Source organism: Corvus cornix, chromosome 2 (genome assembly GCF_000738735.6).
Source record: "Corvus cornix cornix isolate S_Up_H32 chromosome 2, ASM73873v5, whole genome shotgun sequence".
In the NCBI taxonomy this organism is placed as follows: Eukaryota; Metazoa; Chordata; class Aves; order Passeriformes; family Corvidae; genus Corvus; species Corvus cornix.
The window spans coordinates 103,205,119-103,232,255 of NC_046333.1; the positions used below are offsets into that span (position 1 = coordinate 103,205,119).

Below are 27,137 nucleotides of genomic sequence, written 5' to 3' on the forward strand. Positions count from 1 at the left end.
GTTACTTAATCAGAGAAAGCAAAAAAAAAAAAGACTGAAACAAAGGAGAGAGAAGGGAAAGGACTTCCTGAATCAGACAGAGATTTCCTAAGGGTCAGAAAAGAGCAAAACCAGAAGTGGCTTGGTTTTACAGTTCATCTTGAAGTTAAATTTGCTATGTGTTTTAAGCTGGACTAAATGTTACCTTTCTTTCTACTGGGAAACTTTTATGATTGCACAAATCCTTGAAAATTTTGAAAACTTCTAGTAATTTTCCATTGTCCGTAGGTCTTTTTAGGGACTATGAGGTCATGCTTTAAAGGACAAACCGCAAGGAAGAGCAAACGTGGCTCAGGAATTTGGTAGTGGACTGTGGGGGTGCTCATGCTACAAATCCAGCTGATAGTGGTGGTGACCAAAAACTGCTTGGAAGCTCCTGCTGCTTTGCCTGGAATTACGAAACGATGCTAGTCCATATCATCCCAGCTTAACACCTCTACAGTGTTACTTTCTACAGGCATTCAAAGGCAACCTCTAGGCTGAATAGTCATGAGACTGCCCTCTCTGCTTCCTTCAAGGATGTCATCTCCCTCTTTTTAGTGAAGTGATGTACTGTCCCCACTATTACTCTCCTTGTGTCATATAAATATGGTTTTTGGATTGCCTTCTCCCGAGGTTGGTCTCTGATGAAATTTGTACAGTAATCAGTAACAGTGACTTAGGTTTTCCTAGAAAGTAAGGTGACCTATGGTTGCATTTTGTAAATATGAAATTTTCAAGCCATGTTCCTTGTGGCTCACTGCCTGTGGGGTAAAGAAAAATTTTTTGTGAAGGGAGACGAGGAAACGGAGGTCGTCTCACATGCAGCAATTCACAATGAGTGCATCTTCCCTCCGGCTGCTGTCAGCAATTAAAACACTCCCCATGTTTCAAGAAGTGCTGCATCCTCTCATTTAATGTTATGTGTTGAACCAGGATGTGTGAGTTAGAATGCTGCTTGCCACAGCCAGCAGAAAGTCACCTCCCAAGAGCAATTCAGCTCACCCATGGCTGAGAGGTCTGTCTTGCAGTCCCATAAAGGGGGAGAACAGTGAGGGGCTCACCAGAGAGCTATTAAATGCTGCAAGTGGATAACTGCTCACTGGACATTAGTACATTTAAAATTAAGGGAAGTGCGACCCTCCAGCTACAGTGTCCTTGCAATTAACATATTTTACCTCCAAATATACAGTATTTTCTGTAGCTAATTTTAAAACAAGCATTTAGGTTTAAAGGCTTGCCATAAAACTGTGTAAATCTGTCTAAACATCATTTTTTGGCCTCACTCTTTCAGGACCAGCACAGTGGTGAGCCCTAATCACATCTCTCCTATGAAAAATAAGGAGTGGTGAACCCATATACACAGGTGTCCCCCTAAAGATCTGCCTGCCCCACATCTTTATTCATATTTGAGAATTCTGTCTTATGGTTTGTACAAAGTAATTCTGAACCAATTCCATATATGGGACATAATGATGGAATATTTCAGCAGATATACTGAATGCCATACCTCCGATAAATACTCACACATGGTTTCACGCTATTCTTTTTCTAAATTTAAATGTAAGGCCAGTCAGTCATAAAAAATTAGCTATGCAAATAACTGATTTTTTTCAGGGCTTTGGCCAAACAAGTAATTGAACAAACTCTTCATTTAAAGTTAATCTGAAACAAAGCTATTTTCTTTTCCTGTATAACTTCGGAAGGAAAATAAACAGTTTGATCTCAGAGGTTTGTTTTACTTTTCTGTTGAAAGTTAAATCCACATAAATTAGGAAAAAAGCAGTTCATTTAGAAGATGTCGAAATGAAATGTTTCAGCTTTTTCTGATTTTTGCCAATTTTTTTCCTTGGCTCAAAACATGCTCTTGTAGGTTATTCTGATCAGCCCAAACTTTCTTTTCCCTTGAAAAAGAAATGTTCCTTTTATTTTGGTTCCACTTCTGAATACAGTCTCCTGTTTTAACAGGTCATGGCTGCCGGGGAATAGCTTTAAGGACTTGTCTAACTGATGTCATATGCCAGGCATGAAAATAAAACTACAAGGAAGGAACTGGAATAATTATCATTGGATTAATTATTCCACAGAAATTCAACAGACATGATTATAACCGTGTGGTGTTTTCTTCTGAAACATGACTGCTCTTTCCACAGTGTCTATATATTGATCTATTCCAGCTGTAGTGAGTAAAATATAGAGGCTTTTCTCCAAGCTGGATTTTACATTAATACTGGGATACATTATGCACACATGCTCCAAATCTGGCTTGTTTCTTGTAGTATAAAAATGGCAATATACTAAAGTTTAATAAGTGATGTATTTGAAAGCAACTATGTCGATAGAAAGAAAATAGTATTTCATGGCCAAGCAGTCCAGACCTGACATCAGCTCCTCAGATGTGACAGAAGATTAAACCTTCTCTTAGGAGATCTCTGAAGATCTGCTTCTTCTGTCTGGGCTTTGGCAGAGGATCTGTGAAATGTCCTACCTACATTCATGATTGATTAATTGTGGTCTTACCTCTGCCTAGGAGACCATTAATTTACAGAATAGGGATTTTTCAAAAAAGAATACTTAACCTCAAGACCATTTAGGCATAAAACCAGTCAGGCAAGAGGAGAGGGTTTACAGAGCTATATAAAAGGATTGCAAAACGTCCAGTGCCTATCTACGAAAACTGTGGAACAGAGAAATCTTGGAGTGCGAGTAGGAAGGGTTTAGTTTGGCAACACCCATGTCCCTCCTCCCAGGAGGCCCATGGGCCACCGAGCTGGGTTTCACAAACGCACTGAGGTGGCTTTCTTTATCTGCAGGAGCACTCGGCGCACACTGTGAAGGTCACCTGGACAAATGAACTTGCCTGGCAGAAAAAAACCCTTCTCCACTAGTAAATTAGCAGGAAGGGACTGAGCTTGTTTTGCAGGGCCTACTGCGATAGCCGTAAGCCAGGGTTGTATGTACACACTGGAAACAGTGTCTGGAGCTGTGTGAGGGGGGAGCTGGGTTTTGTGCTGAATTCACAAACACAGTTTTTCTCAGGTGGGTCTTTGATCTTTGGACAAACACTATTTCCCCCCTTAGTTTTCAGTCAAATTGTCAAAGGTGACTTCTAACAATATTCTCCAATTAGGTCTTCCAAGAAAAGCCTGTGTTGCTTCTTGTACTAAACAATATCATAGACAGGCTGTTATTTATCCTAATTCCAAAGATTTACAGAACAGTTCCCTAAGGAAGCCACTTAGTGTCCCTTAGAGGCATAATTTCTTTAAAAGCTTAACCAAGAAGGCCAAAAATGAAAAGCTGACAGTCTGGAAGAAGAGTTACTGACTGAGTAGGACATGAATAACAAACACTCTAAGTCACATGGCAAGAAGAAAAAGAAGAAAGAAGAAAGAAGAAAGAAGAAAGAAGAAAGAAGAAAGAAGAAGAAGAAAATAATTACTTGTTAGTATTGCTGATGTTGCTGATTCATTGTTGTAAGCCATAGTATTGATGACATTGCTGAAGCCGTTTTCACCTGGAAAGAAGGACCTCAGCTGATTGTCTGTAATGTTACCACTTTCTATATTCTCCAGAACCAATTCCTGCCAACAGCCAGACAACAGACTCATAGAACCTCAGAATCACAGAATAGCTTGTGTTGGAAGAGACCTTGAAGATTATCTAGATCAACCCTGAGCCATGTTCCAACCCTCAACCATGAATCCAACCATGCTTAGACCATGAACCCACTGTGCCTTGAAGAGGCTTTTCTATGTATAGTTTGGATTACTCCTCAAAAGAAGTGAAATTCTGGTCCTTAAAAGCAATCTTTTTTTTTCTGATCTTCCCCCCTTTTGGTTTTTCTCATCCCAAACCATCTTTCAAACTAGTTTTTCTTTTACTTCATCTACTTGATGTTGCTCCATGTCTTTGACGCACAGGGAAATGCTAGGGGTAGGGTTCCTGCAGTCTAAAATGATTGCCTGCCTCTCTGCTCCAAAACAAGAATATTCATAACATATGATGTGGGCTGAGGGTTCAAAGATTGTTATAAAGAGTATAGAAAACCCAGGATGCATGACATCAAGAGCTGAAGGATTACTGCAGCTTGAGCAAAAACAGAGGAACATTGTTTAAACCCAAACAAAGCCAAACAATGGGTAAAAGCCCTGGCTTACTGATTGCCAAATGTAAGACATTTATTCTCCTTCCTCCCTTAGATGTTAACCAAGTACTTCTGCGCTAACTACAGCTAAACCACTGTAATGTATCAAGATATTTTTATATTAACAGATGTTCTTCACGAACGTAACTTCAGAAGTAACTGCCAGATTCCTATTTGGCCAATAACTTTTATTTTAAGAACTGGGGTGGGTTTCTGCCGAGTTTCTAATGATCACTTTGCTTCTCCTTAAAGGCACGGATTTAATTTGGAGAAAATACCTTACTAGTTTCACTTATTAGGCAATGTTAATTTAATCAGCAGTATTACTTGAGCAGGATTGTAAATCATGAAATGTGTTCCAGTAAAAGGACTTTAAAAAATCCCTAACTAAACAGGTATCACATCTGAAAATTCTGTTGGACATAAATAGACAAAGTAAAAAAGAAGTTTTTGCTTTCTGTATACAATTATGACTCTGAATATGCTCAATACATTACAAATTGCCCATCTCCAAACAGAAACAGAAATATACATAAGTTTCTTTAAACAGAAACATACATAAGTCAAAGACATATCTAATTACAATGTATACCATAAATATTAGGTTAGTCTAAGATTTTTCTAATTATTTGACATGAAAGCAGAACTGGGCTTGCCAGTGAGGCAGAATTTGACATGCCTCTCTTGTACAATGCAGTGAAATAGAGGATAGGGCAAAACAAACTTCTATTACCAAGTTTAAAAGAAAGAATCTACGTTACCCATTCCATCACAGACATTTCAACATAAAAATAAAATTATAAGATATTTGAAAATATTAGTATGAGATTAAAAAAAAAAAGTAGATAAAATACTATTACCACTGCCATAGGGCATTAACTGCAGTTGAGGCCACCGATCTCTTTTCCTGACTTCAACCCAGAGACCCAGAGCCCACCATGATCAGCACTTGGCACACCCAGTGCAGCCAAACTCATGTCAGAAACAAAGACCATGGCTAGTACTGCTGAAAGTGGTGTTTTCCCTTTAATTGTGCAGGTCTGAATGGCTGAAGGTACTGGAGACTCAGGCTGGCAAAGGCACTGGGAAATGGGCATGCTCCCCGTCAAACGCAAATGCCTTCCCAAGTCTGAATGGGGTTCCTGCATGCTTTCAAGATCAAGGCTTTCCTCAACATCGAGAAATCTCTGGCTTCAACAGCACTGTCCAAACAAAATATACCTGGACCCATGGTTTCCATGAACAGAGATAGATAGATAGATAGATGGATAGATAGATAGATGGATAGACGGATAGATAGATAGCACTTCAGGACAGCTTTTCTTTCCCAGTCCCTCTCACAGTTGCACAAACCCAGCTGGGAGGCTTGAGGAGGACACCAGCCATGTGACAATGTCACAGGTTTCATGGAGTCCTACAAGATGATTATCTGACAGTTATTTCCTCTTGCAACACTGTTGCAGCAAAGCTGTTCAGCTCCCTGTTGTTCATGTAACAGCTGCTACTGATCCCAGCACCAATGGTTTCATTGGTCATTGGCAGATCTTTTTTGCACTGGCAAGGCAGAAGATAATTGTTGATTCAAACTAACAGAAAATTCTGGATCGAAGAGGCAGAAAATTCAAGATATTTTATAAAAGATGGTGTTTCAAAAAGGCTTTTGTGGCGACATTGCCAACACTGCAGTAACACTCTCCTTTGCCAGCTGATGTAATTGCAGGCAGTTGGTGTTCAGATGGTCCAATGGACAAGTGTTTCACAAGACCTCCTAAGAGCTGAGAGGGCCACTTATGTCTTACAGGACACGAGCTGGTAACTTAGTGTGGGTTATGGCTGATGGGGAGAAGCATGTGTTATAAAGGGGAGGCAGTGAAATCTGGCAATGTCACCCACACAGGATACATACAAGCACTAACTGATAAAGATGCCCCTTACTCCCTGCCCCACCAACATCTGGTTGGGGGTGCAGAAGACCTGCCAGGAATTCCCATGAGAATCCATTTCTTGATAGGGCTGCAGTGCTGTGTCTAGTATTCTGGACAAATTCCAGCATACACCCAGCTCTGTTTACAGTGCTCATGAAATTTCAGTCTGCTGCTTATGTCACCCGTGCTTACTGTATCTGTTTCCATGTGCTGTGAAAATGTTGCTGTGTATTAATATTATTATTATAATAATAACAATAATTATTATTATTAATTGGCGGTGTGAGTCAGAGGCAAAAACCTCCTGCTTGCTGTCCTTTGTACTAGCTACCCTGAAAATTACTATTCACCATCAGGAGCCTGCAGCCCACCTGTGCCCATGCAGAGTGCTGTGCTCCCTAGCCATGTCCTGATCGCACTTCAGGCAGAAAATGTCATTTTATATCCCTAAGATAGCTACATTTCAGTGATAGAATTGCTTCTTTCTCACTAGATACACTCAGAAAGTTAGGGGTATAAGAAAAGCACAGCAGTAACAACAAAAAGTCAGAGATGTTCCCATACTCAATTACATGGCAATTTTAAAGCTGCCTTCTTGGGCCCTATGAGGCATAGTGCTCTGGTCCAGTGAAGAATGATTTCTAGCCTCAGAGGGTATAGACATATGTAGATTTAATCCAATCAGTGATCCAGGACTACACTTTTGTCTTTTTCAGGCCCTAGGCTAATCTTATATCTGAGGAAAAGAGGTAAGTATTTCCTTTATTTTTGTCTCTCTTTCTGGCTGGCTGTTTAGAGATTATATCAGCTATTTGAAGACAGACGGACATTTGCAATGCTGGTAAAAATTTGTAGTAGAAGTGGAAGTGGAGAGTGGAGCAGGGGGCAGAGGAGCAGACATGGTGTTCCTGGAGAGTGTGTTTTTCCACATGGCTAAAAATGCTCGGTGTCTGCACTTCAGCAACACAGCTGATGCACTGCACGTGACAAACACCCCCCCTCAAATACACACACACACCCCCACGCATGCATGGATGCACAAATGTGTGCAGAGCACAGGAGAGACCACACCACAGTGAGTGTGTACACCTCAAGGATTTTTAAAGCATTAAGGATCAGCTGATAGAGGAATTACACAGCCTGACCCTGAAACTAAAACCTTGAGCAGATTTGCCACGACAGCAAAAAGCATCTCTGCTTGTTTCATCATTCCTTTCTCACCACGGTCTTCAGACTAGTTACAAATCTGGCTACAAGATTTGAAAATTTGCTTAGTAATTGTAATTTACAGCAGCTCTTCACAAAGATTCACTATTATTGGAAAGAAATGGAAGCTGTGTGCACGGAGGTTGCACATCATGTTGACAGCCAGGGTTGGAGTTATCGACTTGAGATGTTTAATGTAGTGCGTGCTGTCAGACACACCACGAATTCTGGTTTACTAGGGATTTCTTTGATTTGATTTAACAGCTTATTGCCCCTTTGGAGTATATGCTGACTATGCCCGAGAATTTATTACACACTCTCCTTTTTGCTCTATAGCTGAAGTTTTTCACTGGCTGAGCAAAAGGAGTTTTGAATAACTCTAGGCAGCACCTCAGCTCAAGCAAAAATATTGTCCCCTGGAGTTTCCTCAGAAGCCAGTGGTCTATTCTGGAGTTTCCACTGTGGGCAACCAGTGGTCTAATCCTGCTTGGAACTGACTATTCAGAAGAAAAAGTATGGGTGTTGGAGTGGAGTGGAAAAGGAAAAATCTCACTTAGAAGTGCCAGGACTCAGAGCTGGAAAGAGTTTTTCCGACAAACCAGAAAAATTAAGCAAGGTCTGATTCCTTTGAGGTGCTCAGCACACTGGCCACGATCCAGTAAAGCACTTAAACATTAAGTGTGCTCTGGAGAGTGCTGTAGGGAGCAGCCTGAGCACTAAGTACCCGGCAGGATCAAGCTCCAAATAGGGACCAGACATAAACCAGATGGCATTATGTCAGCTTTGCCATATTAATAAGTTATTTTGTTTGCATTTTAATCTCTCTCTCCTTTTCTCTCCATTTTTGCTTTGCCTTTTCTATAAAAAAATTCATGTGTACTTGCAGAGGAAGGAAGGTACTGAAATTGCCCCTTATCACCTTTTCTCAAGTATGGAGTTAAAGCAAGAGTTGGGAAAGTGGCTGCTTGTTTTTAACTTCAACTTAAATCATCAGTACTTGGAAAAGGACCATCAGGAGTCTGGAGCTGCTGAAGGAAGGAAAATGCTGACTCTGTCCTCTAATGAGCTCTCCAAACATGTGTTGAGTGTGCTATTGCACTTGAGAGAATCAGTGCCTGCATCAGAGGTTATTTTAATGCCTTGAGGTTTTTTGGGGATGGGGGCAGGTAGGATGGCTGAGCTGGAAAAATGGAAGGCAGCTTTCTGCCTGTTTGTAAACCGGGTTCAAACTGAAGTGAGAATGCTGCCATGCAGTGCTCAGCACTCATGCATCCACTGAGGTCACCTGCCAGGAGGCAGAAGGAAAAAAATCAAGTTCTAGTTGCTGCTTTGTTTTTTTCAAACAAGCTCACGGCTTTCCACATTTTTTCTTTCCAGCACAGTTACAACTATGTCCAGAACTTCCTCAGACTTGTGATTTGTGCAGATGCCAGTTTTTTACATGGATGCTTTTGAAATTGAGCACTGCCCAACTGGAAGCTGTCCTAGCTGGAGCCACTTTGCTGCAGGGAGGACACGGTCTCCAGCCGAGGTGGGACACGTGCTTCTTTCTCTGCACTGCTGGCACTGCTGACTCTCAAGACAGAGCACCCTGGGCTCAAGTCTGAGGCTCAGAGCTTGGATTAGGGCAAGCCAGCTGGCTGCCAGGCAGGTTAGGAGTATTTTTGCACAGGCTGCAAGTCATCGCTTTGTTGGAGCTGTGCGTGTGTGTGGGTTGTGCAGTGAGACTTAAGAGGAAATTTCTGTGATCATTTTAGCATCCAGGCAACTGGAAAAGGAGCTGATGGAGGCGCCAGACCTTTGCTTTCATGCCTGCATTAATCTTCTCCTGGCCTTGGAGAGAAATTTTAGATGAATTTAACACGTGTTCTCAGAGCTTTCATTCTCAAAGTTATTTGTGCTGTGGATCCTGACCTGATGAATGATAATGCCAGTGAATTGGCCAATATAAATTAAACTTCACTGGATAATAATTTTAGTGAGGATTCCTGCTGCTGTGTCGTTATGTAAGGAGCTGACAGTTGACTACCACAGCCTAGAACTTTTGAGAAACAGATTTTCCTATCTCAAAAGCTAGTGGTGGGGACTGGAGAAAGCAGTAATGCCTCTTTATTTTATATCTATATATCACCCAAGAAAAATATTTTCTTAGGTGTAGTTATGGAGTTCTTTTGGTCCAGGGAAAGGAGTTTCAGATGAATATAATTATAAGAGTTAAGACAAATAATGTTATTGCTACTGCTGGAGAAGTTCCTAATTAGCAACCGAGCTATATTAACTGTCATGTGAAAGTTTAGTCCATGGCAAATGTGGCATAATTCAGAGTAATTCTGTCATGAAAGAAGTAAAAGCCTAGTTAAGTTACTTTTTATTAGCCATGCACTAAGAGCAAGTCCCCAAGTGGTTATAAAAGCTCACAGTGTAAGTGGCAGCTTATTTGTCATCACAACTTGGTTGTGATTTTGAGCCCTAATAGACTAGGAAAGAATGCAAGTAGTTTGGGGATAGTTGACTACCAGACAGTATGGACATGGTGGGAATATGACGAGAACTTTTGATCAAACAAGGAACAAACTAAAACCAAGGCATTTTGCTTTTGTTAACTGACGAGTCTGCTAGAGTGCCCTCCAGGAAATGCCCACATAGATGTTATAGCTCCAGGAGGTACATGAGTGTATGGGCAGGTTTTTCTTTGGTTCTCCTACACTTGCTGTCCATAGATTTGCCATAGAGCTGCAGTTCTGAACGTTGTCAGGTAAAGTTTTCTGGCCTCACTGTAACACTTTGAGGCAATGATACTAGCTGGGAAAATAGTCAGGAGAACCCCAGAGCACCCCCCGGCACATCCCACAGTCAAGCTTAGAAATCACCTGAGTTTGTCCGTCAGGAGCAACTGGACAATACAGTTAACTGTCCAGTTGTGAAAAAAGTACAACCCAACAGTTTTGTATAGAACATTTCTAAATGAAACAGAATATGACTAATAATGTGTCAATCAAGCCCAGCAAACCTTGCAGGAAACACGGGGCAAGTGCTACTCAGAATAAATTTGTGATAAAGTTTGTGTCCAATGAATATTAGAAAGCCACAGCAACTGAGAGGAGCCACAGAGTTGCTCTCATTAGTTATCTTGTCAACAAGATTGAACCAGCCCATACAACAAAAAATGTTCAAAGTACTTAGAAATATAGTAAATCAGAAAATACAGTAAATCATAAAATTTTCTATGGCACAGACAGTACATGTGTCTAAGTCAAGGCTTTCCACTCAAGATATTATCTGATTGCTTTTTTCATGAAAAATAAACTAATTTCATTTTTGTTAGGCAAACACTGGATAGTAGCATGAGGTCACAGCTAACCAAGAAGCTACTCACTTATCATAATTTCCAGGGAAGCAGGACTTTCCTATTTACATATTATATAGGATAGCAGTCAAAACTCAAATACAGAATAGTAAATCATTTGACCTTGGGGCATTTCAAGGGTTGCATCAAAGAAATGTACAGACCTGACCTTGCAAAAAACTTCTGCCATCACACCTGCTACAAAATGTGTATTTTTGTATGCTTTCTTTGTGAAAATGCCCAGTTACGTGTGTTTCAGCTACTTCTTCAGACTTCTGAGTAACAATTTCAACAATCCCTATTCAATATTCTAGTCACAAGCTTTCTTTTCCACATAATCCGATCACAGAACTTTTCAACAACTTTGATTTCAAAAAGTGCATGATTAAATCAGTAATTTAAGTAAACCACCACATCAAAACAAAACACTAAATTCAAGAATAAGCTTCAGCTAAAGAATTCTCATGAGCTTTCATCTACTTTCATCATGGTTTTAGTCTATCCTTCACTTTACTACTTAGTAATGGAAAAGTGTATCTATGCCACAAGACCTCTTCTAATGCTGTCAAATATTACCCATTTTCAAAGAATGACTAGCCAGGTTTTTGTTGACAACAAGGCAAAAGTGAAAAAATCCCTCAACTACATAGCAAGAGGCATTTGCATGATAGTTGTTAAAGTAGATCTTAGGATGTTTTCTTTTTTACTTATGTACTTCTTATTTTGTTAACTAATTGCCACTTTACCATTAAATTTTGAGGTTTTTTCCTAAGTTCCTTTAGATTCTTTTAATTATTGGAAATTTTCTTGGTTAAGGTTCGGATGCGCAATGTATTTTTTTAATTTTATCTTTACATAAGATATACTTTCTGAATATACATATAAGACGACATAAATCTCCACCAATCTTCTGATCTTACACACTTAAAAATTATATAGATAGATATTTCTATTTATTTCAATTGATGTCTATAATCAGTATCAATTGAATTCATTTCTAGAAGATACATCATCACCTACAAAAACCAAAATACCTTCCCTGTTCTTAAAATCTACAGGACTCATTCCAAAACCACAGAAGACTAACTCAGCAAAAGTCAAAAGTAATACCAAAAGCACACAGACTATCATAGGTAGAAGAAAAAAATCCCACAACCAATACTTACAGAATTTCTTAAAATCTAGGTGTTTCTTTCAAGCTGCAGGCCAGAGGACAGCTGTGTATGAGGCAGAGACACAAACAGTGCATCCTTTGTTACCTGTTCACAAGACTATTTGAAGTCCACTAAAAAGCAAACTTCTCTTACAAAAAGACAAAATAAGATGAAGGAAAAACATATAGATGATTTTGCATCAGCCCTTTTGCTTTCTGCACAGCAATTGTCATGAAGATTGCAAAGTAGAATATTTTTTTTCTGTTAGTATCGGTCACTTTGAGTTTTTATAGCTGCTTGGAGATCTGCATCATTGTATTTGATTTCAGCTAATCAAGCATACAAATGAACAGGAATGCAGACACACAGCACTGTAAAAAAACAAAGAAGGAAGTTTTTTCAAACAAAATCCCCTTATTAGGCAGTGGTTCCAGTGATGCAATCAGAATAGGAAGGAAAGTCTGTGTTGCTTCATTGTTTTGTTTGGATTTTGGGGTCCAGTGCTAACTTGTGATATTTCCATTTGTAAGTATATTTCTCTGAGAGCCATCCAAAAAAGTGACTGTGATGAATCTAAAAGGAAAAATATCCCATTGAACTTGCTAAGTTTTTCCATCATGAGTGACCATTACAGAATTGCCACACTCAATTATCTTTCCTGTGTTGCTCAGTAGCTTTTGGCTAAGTTTACTGTTTTTCATCAAAGTCCAAAGTGGATTCAATAGAAATGTAATTTCAGAGAAATTCAATAACTGATTCATCCCTGTGTGGAATTTAGGAGTTTCTAAACAAGAGAATGGAATGAATAGGATAAATGACAAAAAGAACTGCAACATGTATTGAAGATGCAGAGTTAGTCACAGAATGCTGACACAGGACATCTTCAGAGGCAAGCCCAATGCCTACTGTCACCAGGAGGAGTTCTAGATCTGACTTTCAGAGCGGTGAGATGTCAATTACATTTGTAATCCAAAGATTCAGCTCTCTATAGCCTTCACGGTTCAACAGTAAAAACAAACTCTTCTCCAGAGTGACTTATCTGATCAGCCCATCATAGCACCTCACTCTAAACAGGATTTTCCAGGTGTCATGTACAGAGCACTGCGTTGTCTCTCTGGCTTTAGATATCATGGTTTAGGTGTGAGAAAGGACAACAGTGGCAGAAATGTCAGCTCAAGCAAACAGGAATTTTCCTTATGTCTCCCAAACATAAAATGCACAACAGCAGTCTTGCAAAGTGAGCAAACCCCTTTAATCAAATATAAAATTGAAATTGAAGATTAAGAGATTTCCTCCCCTTCTATAAGAATATGTCACTCCTCTCACTGTATGTAAGGATGTGTTGTTCATTGCTTGTCCCTGAGATCTACTCATTGCTTTCAAGTGATCTTCAGGAAATGATAAGTTTGGTCTGCTATAATCACATCATAGGGCATTACTCATTTTATAGGTAGTTAAAAATTACAGAAAAGTGGTATTACGTTTTTAACTAAATATAGAGCATAGAAAAGTACAGAAAAATAAATACTGAGCTTATTATCTTCAGCTATACCAGTTGCTTAAGTATACTGACGTCAGTGAATGTTTTAAGACCCTGTGAAGATGGCCAAAGCCATAAATATGTATTTTCTCTAAAGATACCAGAAAAACTCTTCCCACTGTTTATGATTTTCCTGGTTTTTTATGGTACTCGGTGCAAACTGCTGTACTTCATTTCAAAGATGAACCCCATACTAAGTTTGAATTTATTCAAAGTCTTCAAAGGTTGTCTATCAAATGTTATTGCTATGTCCAGGGAATTCATGGGATATGGCTATTTGTGGCCCACAGATGTGTATCATGTCAGCATTTGAGTCATTCCTATTGTTGCACAGCCTGAGGTCCCCTTAGTTTGTACGAAATATAAAATCTATCCCAGTGATGGAAACTTGTCACCAATAGTCTCAAAGGAGGTAACTTAATCTAGCCATCCACTCCACTGATATAATTAGGAATGCACTTTGTCAGCCTTTGAGGGTTTAACTACAGCTGGCTGGGTTCAAGGCAGTCTCAGAAACCAATCTGTTCTTAGTAACACCATCTCCTTCACAAAATTACAGACATACTTTCAGCAGATATACCCAGCTGACTGCTGAATGATGTTTTTCCACCCACTTTTTCAGTGGTCAGTGTCTTTTTTGGTGTAACGGAAGGACTGGATCAATGCCACGAAATGATTCAGAAACCAAAGGCTGAACTGACAGCTGAAGAATAAAGGTTATAAACCTTATTTACAGTGTTTGAATGTGGATCAATGAAATTTCTGAACATCATCATATTTCTGATCCAGCTGATGAAATTTAATTAGAAAGGAGATTCTAATAGATATTCAGGTGCTGACTGGCCTTCGTCTTGTTTAAGAAAGAAAAGACTTTTTAAGGTCTATTGTTCCAGAAAATCAGAACTCTACTCTTCAGATGGATTACCTAAGTTAAAGGGAAAAAATCTAACTTAACAAAAATGTATAATCTTCTTTAAATTTATTCATCAGAACTAGCTCTGGAACCCTGCTGTACCCTTGATTGTTCTGCTGGAGTCTACAGGGATTCAGATGATGAATACTTTCATACTGTTGTCAATAAGATTTTCTAAGAATATCACAAGCAGCACTCCTTTTTCATGCTCTTTTCCCTGGTAGGAACCTGATTTGCGCAAAAGAACAAGATATTCTGCTATGGTTCAAGTAAGCTGAGTAAAGCTTCCCCTCTAGGACGCAACGTATTTGAGAAAAATGCGGTGTAACTTTATACTTGTTTATGTACCTAAACCTGAAAATACCCAGCCTAACCTATTAATCAGCAGAGTGGCCTGTTCAGAAAAACACATACCCTTTTTTTTTTTAACCTTATCAGTCCTGAAGCATTAGTTTAAACACTTTGAATTCCAGCCCTCAAGTTTCCTACAGTCGTGTCAGTGGGCTGGACACAGGCTCCCCAGGGCCAGAAGCGCTGCAGCTGAGGTAGCGTGTCACCATGGCTGTTTTTTGGCTTGGGCAAAGCTCTGTGCTAACGTGGCCATACAGCTCCTGGACACAGGCAGAGGGAGGTCAGATTTGCTTGCAGCCACCCCATAAAAGTATGTTCTGAATTCCTGTGTGTGCAATCATTATGTGGTAATCTTGATATCCACTAAAGCCATGGATTTATTACCTTGCTGTTAAACCATATGATGTCAGATTGAACCTCTTTGGTTTTACATTTTTTTTTCATTGCTTTATTTGGTTCTTTTTTGCCTGTAATGCAGATGTTCAGTAGAATACAGATATCACAGCTGGGCCTTAAATACGGTAGTGCACAAAATCCAGTGTCCTGTGTCTGAGAGCAAAAAAAACCAAGACTGTGAAATAAAAAAGCAATACACATCTCTCTTACTTCAGTAAGTTTCATGTAAGTAGGAGAAGATAACCTCTGAAAATTACAACTTAACTGTATCTTTTAGAATTCTTGTTAGCACTAATAGTGTTAATTATAGGCATCCTTGTTATCCACATGAATATCATACCCCATGTTTGAATCTGGAAAGAGAAAATGAGCCTCCAAGGACATCCTATGACAATAAACTCCATGTGCAAATGGACGATTACTTAAAACTAGTGACTCATTGTTGCATGACATGTAAGGCAATTAACTGCAGATTTACTTGTGTTCATGTAGACTGAAGCAAGCTGGTTTGGTTTGCGTGATCTTACTGCATTGTTGAGTGTGGCACAGTTAACTTCAGGGCAGGGCTAGCTAAATCTTATACAACAAGTTCAGTAGTTAAAAAAAGGCATAAGAGATGGAGCCCATTAAGGGTGAAATGCATTTTGACCACACAAAATAGTTGCAGAATCAATGTCTCTCCCAAAAATATGTGGTGTGCTTTGTAAACACAGAATATGGAGGTCCCGTATGATGAAAAAGGCTTTTCAAAAATTGATGTAGTAGGTTCTCTTGTTTGTTTATTTTTAATTGCTACTCTTTGTCAGAGGTAACAGATGGCTTAAACAAATATGCTTGAAGAAAATTCCAGTTAATATTTGACTTTTGGAACATGTAATTCTGTTAGCCACGTACTCTGAATCGTCAATGACATGTGGGTAACTTTAAGATTCATGCTCCATCTATGGTCTTGCATATATTTTACACACACAGGTAAATTAGAATAAATGAATACTTCCAGAAAATTCACATTACCAGTAATGCTAGATTCTCATGGGTTAATTGCTTTTTCTAATTGAAAGAAAGGAGGGAAGAAAGCAAGCAAGCAAGACAGCATCAAAGGATTGAAGCAGATCACTGGAGCTTACAGTGAAATGCAACCTCTGGGTGGCAGATGTAAGAAGGACCTTACATGAGGCAGACACTATTGTTTCAGCAGGTGACAAAAGGTTCCCATGTATTTAAAAGAGTTCTTTCCTTTGCTTGGAAGGCTGTCCTGGCTTCCTTCTTCCTACCCTCTCTCCAAAAGTGAGCACTTGCAATGTGAAATCCTGCTGCAGCTTGAGTACAAAGGCTTCCCTTGTCTCTGTTCATCAGGAAAAACTCACTGTTTCCTTTCACTTCCTTGCACATGCATGATATGGGCACCATCTGGCCCAGAAATGGCCAAGGACAGCCAAGCCTGGAAAACAACTTCAGAGAATGCCCTAAGGCCCTAGGCTTCCCTGCTCCATGTTTCACCTGTATTTACACCAAAGATTTTATAATAATCTCTGATACATCCATACAAATATTTAGAACTCAAGTTTTCAAAATATTTTTGAGTAAAGGAGGGAAGTATTGCAAAAAGAAGATAGGCCTAGTCACCGTTATGTTTTAATTATCTAAGACTTCATACTGATGTCCTATTCTTCAAGAATGCTGTTGAAGAAGTCAGCCTGACCTGAGACAGGAGATAGCATAATCAGATCATGCCCTGTAAGCAAAGTTATTGACAAAAAGATGTGAGTTCTGATGACTTGAAAAAACCTCCATTACTACACCTAAGTGTCCATTAACTCAGTCCACATGTATAAACAACGCTCATAGCCCACTTGATGTTTCCCTGCATGATTTATAATTGACCTTTTTTTAAAATTAGAATTAAAAAAAGACTAATTCATGCTATAACTATCCAGTTCTTGTTCTTATACTAAGGTTAACCTTAAAAATGCACTATGCACGAAATCACTTCTAAATTCCCTCTTGCCCACTAGGTATGATCATCACTGGGCCAAATAACAAGGTTGGGTGTTATTCTGTTCTGAGTTTTCATTAGCAAGAGAAAGAGAAACTGAGGGTGAGGAGGCTCTCCACTGCCATACCTGTACTTTGCATTGACTAACTCAGAGTCTGGCCATCTGCAGACTCTGCAGGAGTGTAGTTAGCAAGGAACCTACAATTCCATGAGTCAAATTCAGGCCTTTATACATTTATTATGCCCTTCTCAAGTCTGAACATTTGGAAGCTAGGGATTTTTTTATTAGCTCTAGTAAAATATGAAGACTTACAGCTCTAGAGCTTCTTCCATCTCTGCTAGTAAACTGTGAGAGTGACCTGATGTCTGACATCCTGAGGTTTCATGCACAGGTGTTTAAAACACAGTTCCCTGGCTCGTCTCTTGCTTTACTTGTCTTTCATCTGGTAAATGATGTCAACACAGCTGGACTTCCACATCTGATACCTGTTCTCCTCTGTCTCTCTCTGGTATACACTTGTTCTCCTCTGTCTCTCTCTGGCAGGGCTCTTCTACCCTCCACAAAAAGCCTTATGGTCATTATTTTGCTCATCATCTGCTCAGAGGACCTTCTGCAACCAAGAGCTTTTAAAAAAAGGCTTGTATAGTCCTCAGGTGGAAATTCATTAACAGCAATACTGAGTAGCAGAAATTTCTGTCTCTCCTTTGTTCAGCTGCCTTCTGCCTAAACAGCATATGTACATCCTAAACTGGATGATTTTATGCATCTGAAAATCACACAGACTTACAGTAGCTGAGTATTACATACAGCATCCTAAGTAAGACACATAACTGTCTTTAAATGAACAAGCTGATAAAAGGCTCCCTGCTCCAGTGTTTATTCCACTCTCCTCAGAGACTCTGACAGTGTCTGGAAAGTTAAGATATGGTAGGAGAAGAAATGAATTACAGAAATGAGGAATCCCTCACACATCATCAATCTTTTCCTCGCATTAATTACAAGGGATGCCAACTCAAGCACTTCTGCTGATCTCTGCTGAAATAGTCCTTCAGGGTAATAGGGCACTTTTTCAAACATGTCTTTTAAACCATTTCATGTTTTGACTTCAAAATCTCTACCTAAATGCCATTCCAAAACCCATGTGTCTGGTGGGATTTGAGGCCCAGCTGTAAACTGCCCAACTACAAAACAACATTTGTGAGTTATTTCTTTTCTGACTCCAGATCCTTTTATTTGCACACAAGGATGAGAATCAGGTAATATATAGGAATATAGTCCTTCTCCTGTGCTCCTTTGCTCCCTCTTCTTCCCACCCCCATGTATTCTTTTTTTGTCTTCCTGTTCTGAGTCCCTAGCACTCAGACAGGACTTGGGAGGTCAGGGTGGTGTGAGTCAATTTCCACTGAGAGAGAAAGTAGGAGGCAGGAAAAGGAAGGCCAAAATACCAGGTAGGATGCCTAACTTCAGTCACCACCTTGGGATGTGACTCTGGGCACTATTCTCTGGGTACCTCTCCTGTGCTCTTTCAATGCACCCACCGTGGTGGTACCTGAAGGCTTCACAGCGCATGGTCCTGCCTTTCTGGCAGATGTGCTGCCAGCTGGGCTTGCTCTGCTGTGCTGCCTGGCCTGCTGGAGCTAAGCACTGGAGGGGGTCAAAGGGTTGTTCTTCTGCGGTTAGCCAAAATCCAGGATGTTAGCTTGACTGTTTGCTGTGGATACCCCACACTGGTTCAGGATGTGATTCTATATTTGTACAGCGCTATCCAGATGCTTTTCAGATACTGTTCTAGCTAAGTACTTTTACTAGTACTCCATAGCTGTGTCCTGCAGTTGCCACCTCTGCACATTTTCCACACGTTTGCACTGAATTACGATGATCTCCTGAACCAAAGTAACACTAAGGTTGTGGATTCCTGGGAGTTTTTTATGCCTGTGCTGTCAGGCTGCCAGATGCAATCTGAACATGTCTGTGTAGGGCATGCAGGGCTCTCAGGTCCTACTCTTTGGTTTTTTGCAGGCAGCTCCAATCCTCATGTAATCAGAGATAAGTGACTTAGTTAAAAATGAATGGGGCAGCTGGCTAAATGCTCAACCAAACAAAATGATCAAAGGAACAGCGCCAGATGTTCTTCATTAGCTCTACATATGGAGGTACCAGCGAGAGCAGCAGGAGCACCAAACTAAAAAGAAACCAGAGAAGCCAACTCTAGTTTCAACCATAACATGAGGAGCTGGCTATAAATACTACATTCCTCAGTGTGGCTCCCAGAGGATGTGCTGTAAGTATTTCTAAAACCTACAGGAAAAGCGTATCTACTATTGTCTGACTTATTTATATGCATCCTCCTGCTAAATATTTTATTAAGAATTATCATTCTTAGCATCTATAAAAATATACTTTAAAAATTGTATTTAGAAAACTTCTGTAAGTTGTAAAAAGGGTTATTTTGTTCCACAAAATTTATTTTTTGCCCAGCTGGTGCCAATGCTGACTCTTCTTGGCTACTGATTTGTGGGATTTTCTACACAACTTTTAGTACATTTTAAAATTCTAAATTCATAGTTTCGAAGTCCAAGTTACTGCAGAAGGTCCAAGTCATGTCAAGATTTACTGTGGAAAAGGAGCCAGATTTTTATTTTGTCTTCTGGGGAAGTTTATGATAGAGTGAGATAAACATCCAAAATAGTTAAGGTTGTTTATCCTGCATCACTAAGAAGACATTCTTGACATCACTTGTGTACAACTGAGCAGGGGAGCTGCTCAATCAGCACTGACAGAAATCCAACCCAGATCACCCAGCCTCGGGGCATACAGACCTTGCTTTTGTGTGATAAAATCTGCTTCTGTTGGGATAAAACCTGAACAGTTGACATAGCTCCTCCTGTCACAAGACAAATTTTGGTGCATAAACACTCTTCCTTCAGTTGTATTCCTTCCAGGGAATTATTTCAGGACACTTTACCTCACTTTGACATAAATCTGTAGTATCTTGGGGCTGACAAGGAGGAATGAATCCTACAAAACAATCTGGTGTCATTCTTGTCCAGTGTAATGACTTGACTATCAGCTCCAAATCTGCAAGTCTTAGGCTTGGAGAGCAGGATCCTGGAAGTTGCCAGCAGGTAACTCAATCCACACAGTATCTTTCAACCAATATAGGAATTATTCCTGTTCTTTTTTTGACTCTACCATTTAGTGATGTCTGCCTGAAAGTCACTCCCCTGACAGCAGGAGGAAGGAGACATGCCGAATACAAAGGGATTGGGAAGGCATTTCTCTGAAACAACTGGAAGTACCAGACTTGCAGTTGACTAGGGAAGAAGGTGAGAGGGACTCTTGGCTGTGTAGATCAGTGGTGCTGACATCTACTTTGTCCTTTACCTACGTAGCAAGCTCCTCGGTTTGGTAGTATATATGCTGCTCTTTGCATGATTATTGATTGAGAAGGTTATTCCATGTATAGAAAGCTTGATGTGCACTTTAAAAGCTGCTCTCACCCCATTCTGCAGGAACAAACCCCATGAACCTGCTTTTTCTTTCCCTTCGTATTTCATGCACACATAAGTGACAGCCACTCACTGCAGTGAAAATGGGTTCTTTGCTGGTTGATGTGCTGGTAGCAAACAGGCTGAGGAACTCACTAATTATCATACTGGAGTCAAGGAAAGCGGGAGCATGACTCACTTAGGAATGCTTTGTCTTCCCCTAATTGCTTAATTACCTTAGAGGGCTCACTGGCCATTTGGCATAGAGGTCATGCCTGTTTCCTTTGAGCACAGGAATAACTCCTCCTAGCTACTCCTAACAGGATAGAAAGGGGATGTGAGGAAGACATATGGCCATGGCCCCACTTTTCCTCTATATAATCCAGGAGCAGTATTTGTGCACAACTACAAAGTCTTTCATTCTCTGAAACGAGGATGCCAAAGCTGACCATTATGTAATACAAATCAGCACTTTCACCTTTGCACTGAGACAGGATCTGTATTGACAGGGATAGTGTAATATTTTGGGTTCTTTGTACTGGTACTTGTGACATCTGTTTTCTAATAAATGGGATTAAAAAACAGTAATGGGGTTGCCACAAGAACAGGAATCTTTCCCACTATACTTGTATGCTTTAGAGCTAGCCTGACTGCCAAGCAAACAAAACAGAGATTTCCCCAACACCTCATTCTCACAAACAATAAATAAAAGAAAAAAGATATGAGTAATATAAATGCATATAAAATGCACATAAAAGCAGATGGCAAGCTAAGGAAAGAGACCTTAATATCCCATGAGAGAAATGGAAAAAGAACTTGCTAGTTGCATGAGCAGAATTAAAGGAAGGTTTTCCTGGAGCTCTAGGAAACCCAACAGTGCAGTTTTCAGGGCTCACCCCAGCCCACGTACAGAACTGGTAAAATAAGTCTTCAAGATGCAACAAATGGCGGAAGATAGAATTGAACTATATGGATAACTGAGGCAAAGATATTTAAGTATCACTGTCTTTAGTCCCTCAATGAACTCGTTTTGGAGGATGGGTGGAATCTGTGGTCCCTTTTCTTAACCATTTTATTGATGCTATCCAACAGTAAATTTGGAAGCTAGAATTCTCCTTTGCAAATTGGTGATGGCATCACTATGCAGCCAAACTTTCATTCTACTCTCCTCTTCATTACTTCTATGAATTCTCCATCCTTCACTGCACACTGATGCATCCTCCATTCAGAGCAACCAAAGCAAATTTTCTCCTGTTCTCCTTACAGCCCACCAGCTGCTATCCCCTAACTTATGATGGGTTATATACCCACTGGGCTTATGAATGAAAATCCTTGCAGCTGCTGTACTTCACGCTGACCCTGATGCTGTCAGTGTATTTTAGAAATGCGCACAGGATGCCAGCCTGGTTGGCCCTGCGAGAGCTGTGCATGGACGTGAGTCCAAGTGGTCTGATGCATCTACTGGTCTAACCTTTCATGTACATGGGCTTCTCAGATGTGTGTCTGGATTGTCAAGAGTGTTTAAGATTACTCATTTGTTTAGGGGCTTATGATTGTTACTTAAATATTTCCTTCTGTTTTTATCAATGTCTTTTTAAATGGTGGGGTGTGGTGCAGTTAAATGCTGGCTGAGGTTGCATTAGGTTCCACTTTTTGTGAGAAAACTCTGCTTAGAAGGTTTTCAAAGAGTAAGTTTTTGCAAGAGAAAACAGCTGGAAGACACCTCCAAGCCTGGCTCTGGTGAGTGGAGATATTCTGACATAGAGTGCATCACTCTAAAGCAAGCAAAATGTTATGAGGGGAGGAAGGAAAATGAAGTATCTTGATTCCTAAGCTGAGAGAGAACTGGTCAGCAGTTTATCAAATCAAAGGCTAATATCCAAGAGAGATTCTATTCTCATGGATAAACATCTCAAGTACGGACTTCATTAGAGCTACATGTAACTTAAGCATCTGACTTCAGAGGAAAATCAAGTTCTGAGTACCAACTGTTTTTGTTATCAAACAAAAAACAGGTGACACATCTGTTCTTTTCATGCTTTTTTGAATAATTTTCCTTAAGAGTTAAGGAGTTAGCATGTCATAGTGTGGGTAGCTGCCTTAGGGATCAAGGAACACCAGACAGAATCTATAATAAAACTTCTTGCATTAGGATGGCTGCAGAGGAAACTATACAGAAAATGCAGTCCAGGAAAGAGCTCTTAGAAGATGAAATAGGGATTAAGCCAGAGCCTACTTTACCATTTGCTAAAACACTCAGTGCATTTGCCTTCATGGGTTCTGCATTCCAGAGGACTTCATGCTGGGTTAATAAAATCCCTCTCTTGAACAGGCTTTGGAAACTCAGCCAGCCACTGACTGCCCATATGGCAGAATTTGGCTATTGCTATTAGACAGCTGCAGGAAGTTGAGGACAAGAAAGGGGAGACAGCACCAAAATCTTATGCATATGTAGACATGGAGAGACACACGGCTTTGCCTCATGGCAGGAGCTTCCAAAATATGTTCTTCATCAAACTGTCAGGATCCGCTTTAGTGTTTTACTTTCAGGAACTGTAATTGGCACTTCTGCTTTTTGTAGGTGATATGCATGTGATTTATGTGTGTGATTTAAACCCTCATACACTCTGAGCTTAAGTTTCAAATGCATTTTAAAACAATTAGCACATATAAAAGAAAAACAGCAAAACACCACATCTCTGTTGCTCACAAACTTAAAGGGAGATTGAGTTCAGTGCTCTTCCTAGGGGAAGAAACTGCATGCTTCCCTGTAACCCAATGCCAAACCACTGCTCCCTGCTTTGAGTAGCAAATGCCATTCTTACTGCGTCTAAAAGCCCAGACTCTGTTTCTTTTCTCAACATGTAATTATGTATTTTGGTACTGCGCTCAAACAGCAGTTTAACAGAACAAAGGAGTTATCTTTATGAGACAGCCAGGGAAACACACAAGGAACAGGATGATGCAGCTAATCTAAATAATGACATTGAAAACAAAATAGCTATTGGGCTATAAATAAACAATATGAAGTAAATATCATTATTTTTATCAAGAGAAGACACAGACTTAATTCGTGGGGATAATGTCATCTGCTGTTTCCTTAGACTTCAGTTCTTATTTTCTCAGTCAAGCCATAATGCAAGATTTCCTACTTTCTTCAACTTTTTACAGCATGAACTTTTATACCACTTCTTTTGGAGAAAATTGCAAAACTCAGACATGTATGTTTAGGAGAAAGATCAGATTTTCTAAAATACTGAAACTGCTCAAACCGCTTGTTTTTGAACTGTGCAAGTACATGCATTCTTACAAGGCAGGAAGGTAAACATACACACGACAGCATTAATTAAGACAATACTTAGTTTCCTGCAACACGAAGGAATTTTCTTATTTAGACTAAGACTTTAACGATGCAGTCTCCCATTGTGTGTATGCGGGTGTGCAAAGCAGCAACCTCAACTTCACAGAAAAAAGCACACGGGTCGGTTCTGACCTGGTGAGCGAACAGAGAAGGAATTAAATAATCCTCTAAACCAAAGCCAGAATCAACTTTCTGAGCGCCAAGCTTAGCCAGTCCCACCGCCTCACTTTTTGGCAATACACTCCTAGAGGACCTGAGCAGAAGCCTGATTCACGTGCCTTTTTACGTGGGGATGGTCTTGTACAGCATCCTGGGCAGGAAACTGGCCTGATCTGTTGACTTACAAGATTTAAAATAAGCCCTCCTGTTTCCTCCGTCCCAACCCTGGGCTGAATGACTTCCCCGGCGGGCGCAAGAAATGTGCCGAGAGCAAAGTGCTCTGAAGTGTCCGAGCACTCGGCAAATGCTCTCAGGCTGACACACAGCCAGCAACACACACGTCCAACACTGGCAAAACATCAGGGCACGGCACCGGTCCCCATCCCTCAGGCTTTACCTGCTGGTGGGCGAATGGCTGGGGGGGATGTCCTGTACAAAGCTCTGCTCCATGCCCGGGATCCTGGCCGGGCTGTGGGGATGGTAGGCTGTCAGCACCACGCTGCCCGAGTCCTTCATCTCCATGGTCATAGGCACATGCCGGCCCCGCTGCTGTGACACTGCCGGGAGGGCGAGTGGCTCTGTCACAAGCACCAGCCCATGGCCTGGCGCGGCAGCAGCCGCTCGCCACTGCCGGCTGTCAGGAGAGCTGTGGCACCGGGACACGGCTCCTCTCCCTGTCAGGGAAGCTGAATTAGCATATATTCAAAAACACCGCCCACAAACTACCCACGGGGAAGTTACTACGTTCCTAGGAAACGAGAAACCTGAGACAGTCCTGCAGTCCTGCATCGAACGCTTCCTCCCCGAACACTTCTCCACTTCCTTTTTTTTTTACCTTTTCTTTTCTTTTTTTTTTTTTTTTCTTTTTGTTTCCTTTTAACGGCACATTTTGTGATACTCCTCCTGCTCCTGAGTTAGTTTTGTCTAAGTGAAACTATCTGCTGGTTATGCCGCGTAAGGAGCGCTACTCAAACACAGCACAAGGTTTGGTGGAGCAGGGCGTCTTACAAGGGATGCAGGGACCGAGTGGGCTCTGCTCCCATTAAATCACCAAGGAGCGGGAGCGGTGATTTCCTACATGCCGGATCATTTCTACAGCAGGGAAGTGCACTAGCTGTCTCCTGAAAACAGATTAAGCTTTCATTTTGCCTGATACGGCTGTGGACATGATGCCTTACTAAGGCATCACGCATATAATTAAAAAGGCACTGGGAAATGAGTGAATTACTTTTACAACTGTGTGTGTTCCTCTGGAGCAATACTGCAAATAAATGCACACCAAGATGCTTGACATTTTTTCATAATTTAACTTGATCCCTTTACATTAATTAAGTGCTTTTCACTCAAAAGGAGACAATCAAGAAAAAACCTCGGGGTCCTATTCTGGAATAATACTCAGAGAAAGCTCTGTAGACAAAGTGAGAAAATTTTCACATCCCTTTATTTTCCTCTCCCACTTCTTCAGTGTTTGGGGTTTTTTTTAAAAAAAGAAATGTTTCTGGTAAATGGCAGTTCCTGAAAACTACTGTCCTGCCTGTGAAATCATGTGAAGGATGTCCCTAATTTTACTCAGTGGGCCACAGGTCTCTGAGCACCTTGTGAGCACAGGTGTGAAACACCAGCCTCCATGCACCTTTGTCACAGCTGCTGGTGGCATCCCAAGCACAGGTTCTCTACAAAATGCTTGCTGGTCTCCTCTTTTGCATCTCCCTTGAGTCACGGTTCTCTCTCCAGCACTGCTATACAGCTACCTAAATGACACTGTCAGTCTCTGCAGCTGGTGAAGTAGCTCAGGTTTTGAATCATAAAATGATTCTTCTCACCTCCACCTTCCCCCTGAACTGGGACACAGTGGTTTCGGTCAAACACGTTGCTGCGACTCATGTAGGCAGTGCCCAAGTTAATTTTAAATTAGCCAGCATAGGACACTGATAAAGGTACACTTGGCAGCACTTCTTGCCAGACTCACCCAGGAAGCATAAATATTTGAACATACAGAGCCTCTTAGCCTGCTCTTGCAATGCTGTTAAGATATCCTGGATTAAAAATTTTAAGGCCAGGTTGCCCAGGATAAATTCATGGCTGCTTAAATGGTAGCATGGAGCCCCTCTGGGAGCCTCCGTGCAGCCATGTACAGATGTTAGAAATGAAGGAGAAGGCTCTAAGCTATCCCTGGAAGCACAATGTGCTTCCCAGGGCACCCAGATCATATGCCACAGTGCCACCAGTGACGACTGGGGTGAATGCAATGACCAGTGTTCTGTGATTACTGGGGTATTCAGGAAAGGGATAGGGCCTGAAAAATTAGGGCTGAAACCATCATAGATCTCATATCATATTGTGGCTCTGTGGACCACTGACTGAATGCCAGGCTGCTGCTACCTGGTCCCTGGATGACCAGGGATGCTGCTGCCAGTGTCACTCTTTTCCCTTCCTATCCTGATTTTACATTCTCCTTCCTGAACCAGAAGGTGAGAAGTCCCCTTCTCTGATGAGGGGGAGTAAATTGTGAATAGATATTTATATTTGGCAAAAATGCAAATCGATATTTTGAATATTAAGCAGCCAAAGTGCATATATCAAACAGATATGAGAGCAAAAAATTGATAAATATATGTTATAAAATATTTGCTGGCACCCTTTATGGATGTTCTTCACAATTTACTTCAAGAAATTAAACACCTGAAAAAGCACACATAGTGGAAAGCACCAAACACTGTCAAAAAGGGAGTGGGTGTCATTTAGGAGATCAGGGTGCTGACAAAATATTGGCTTAACTTTGGGAAAGCCTTTTTTCTCTCCTTTCTATCATAACACTAGTCTTTTTTCAGTACCATCAGCCAAAAAGTGATGATTATGTGCTTTAAGCTATGTGTAGATAAAGCCCACAGTAGAAATGCAATATATTTTTAGTATTGTTTTTGTTTTCTCTTTCCGTAATAAAAAGCCTCAAACACTGAAATGACTTAGAAACTATACAGATACCATCTCAAAAGAAAAATACATATAAAGAAAGGAGGCCCACGCTTATTAAATGGGATTTTCTCTCTAAGAAAAATAAACATGGAAGATTTTATTTGGAGATTTATAAAGTGCTGGTGCACAAACTGGAGGCTTGTATAGAAATGGCAGACTA

At 40.6% G+C, this 27,137-nt stretch overlaps 1 protein-coding gene across 4 annotated transcripts in view; it reads right to left on the minus strand.

Moving 5' to 3' along the window:
* Nucleotides 1-24,680, minus strand: part of ARHGAP28 (Rho GTPase activating protein 28) — a 77,210-nt gene extending 52,530 nt beyond the window's left edge. For 2 of the 4 annotated variants that reach the window (XM_019284024.3, XM_019284023.3), the window contains exon 1: nt 24,399-24,679. In XM_019284024.3, coding sequence (XP_019139569.1) covers nt 24,399-24,529 — 131 coding nt within the window. In that variant the 5' untranslated portion in view covers nt 24,530-24,679. Of the gene's footprint in view, nt 1-24,398 lie in introns of all 4 variants that reach the window. The other 2 variants (XM_019284028.3, XM_010396318.4) reach the window with 2 other exon arrangements.
* Between the last annotated feature and the right edge of the window lie 2,457 nt (nt 24,681-27,137).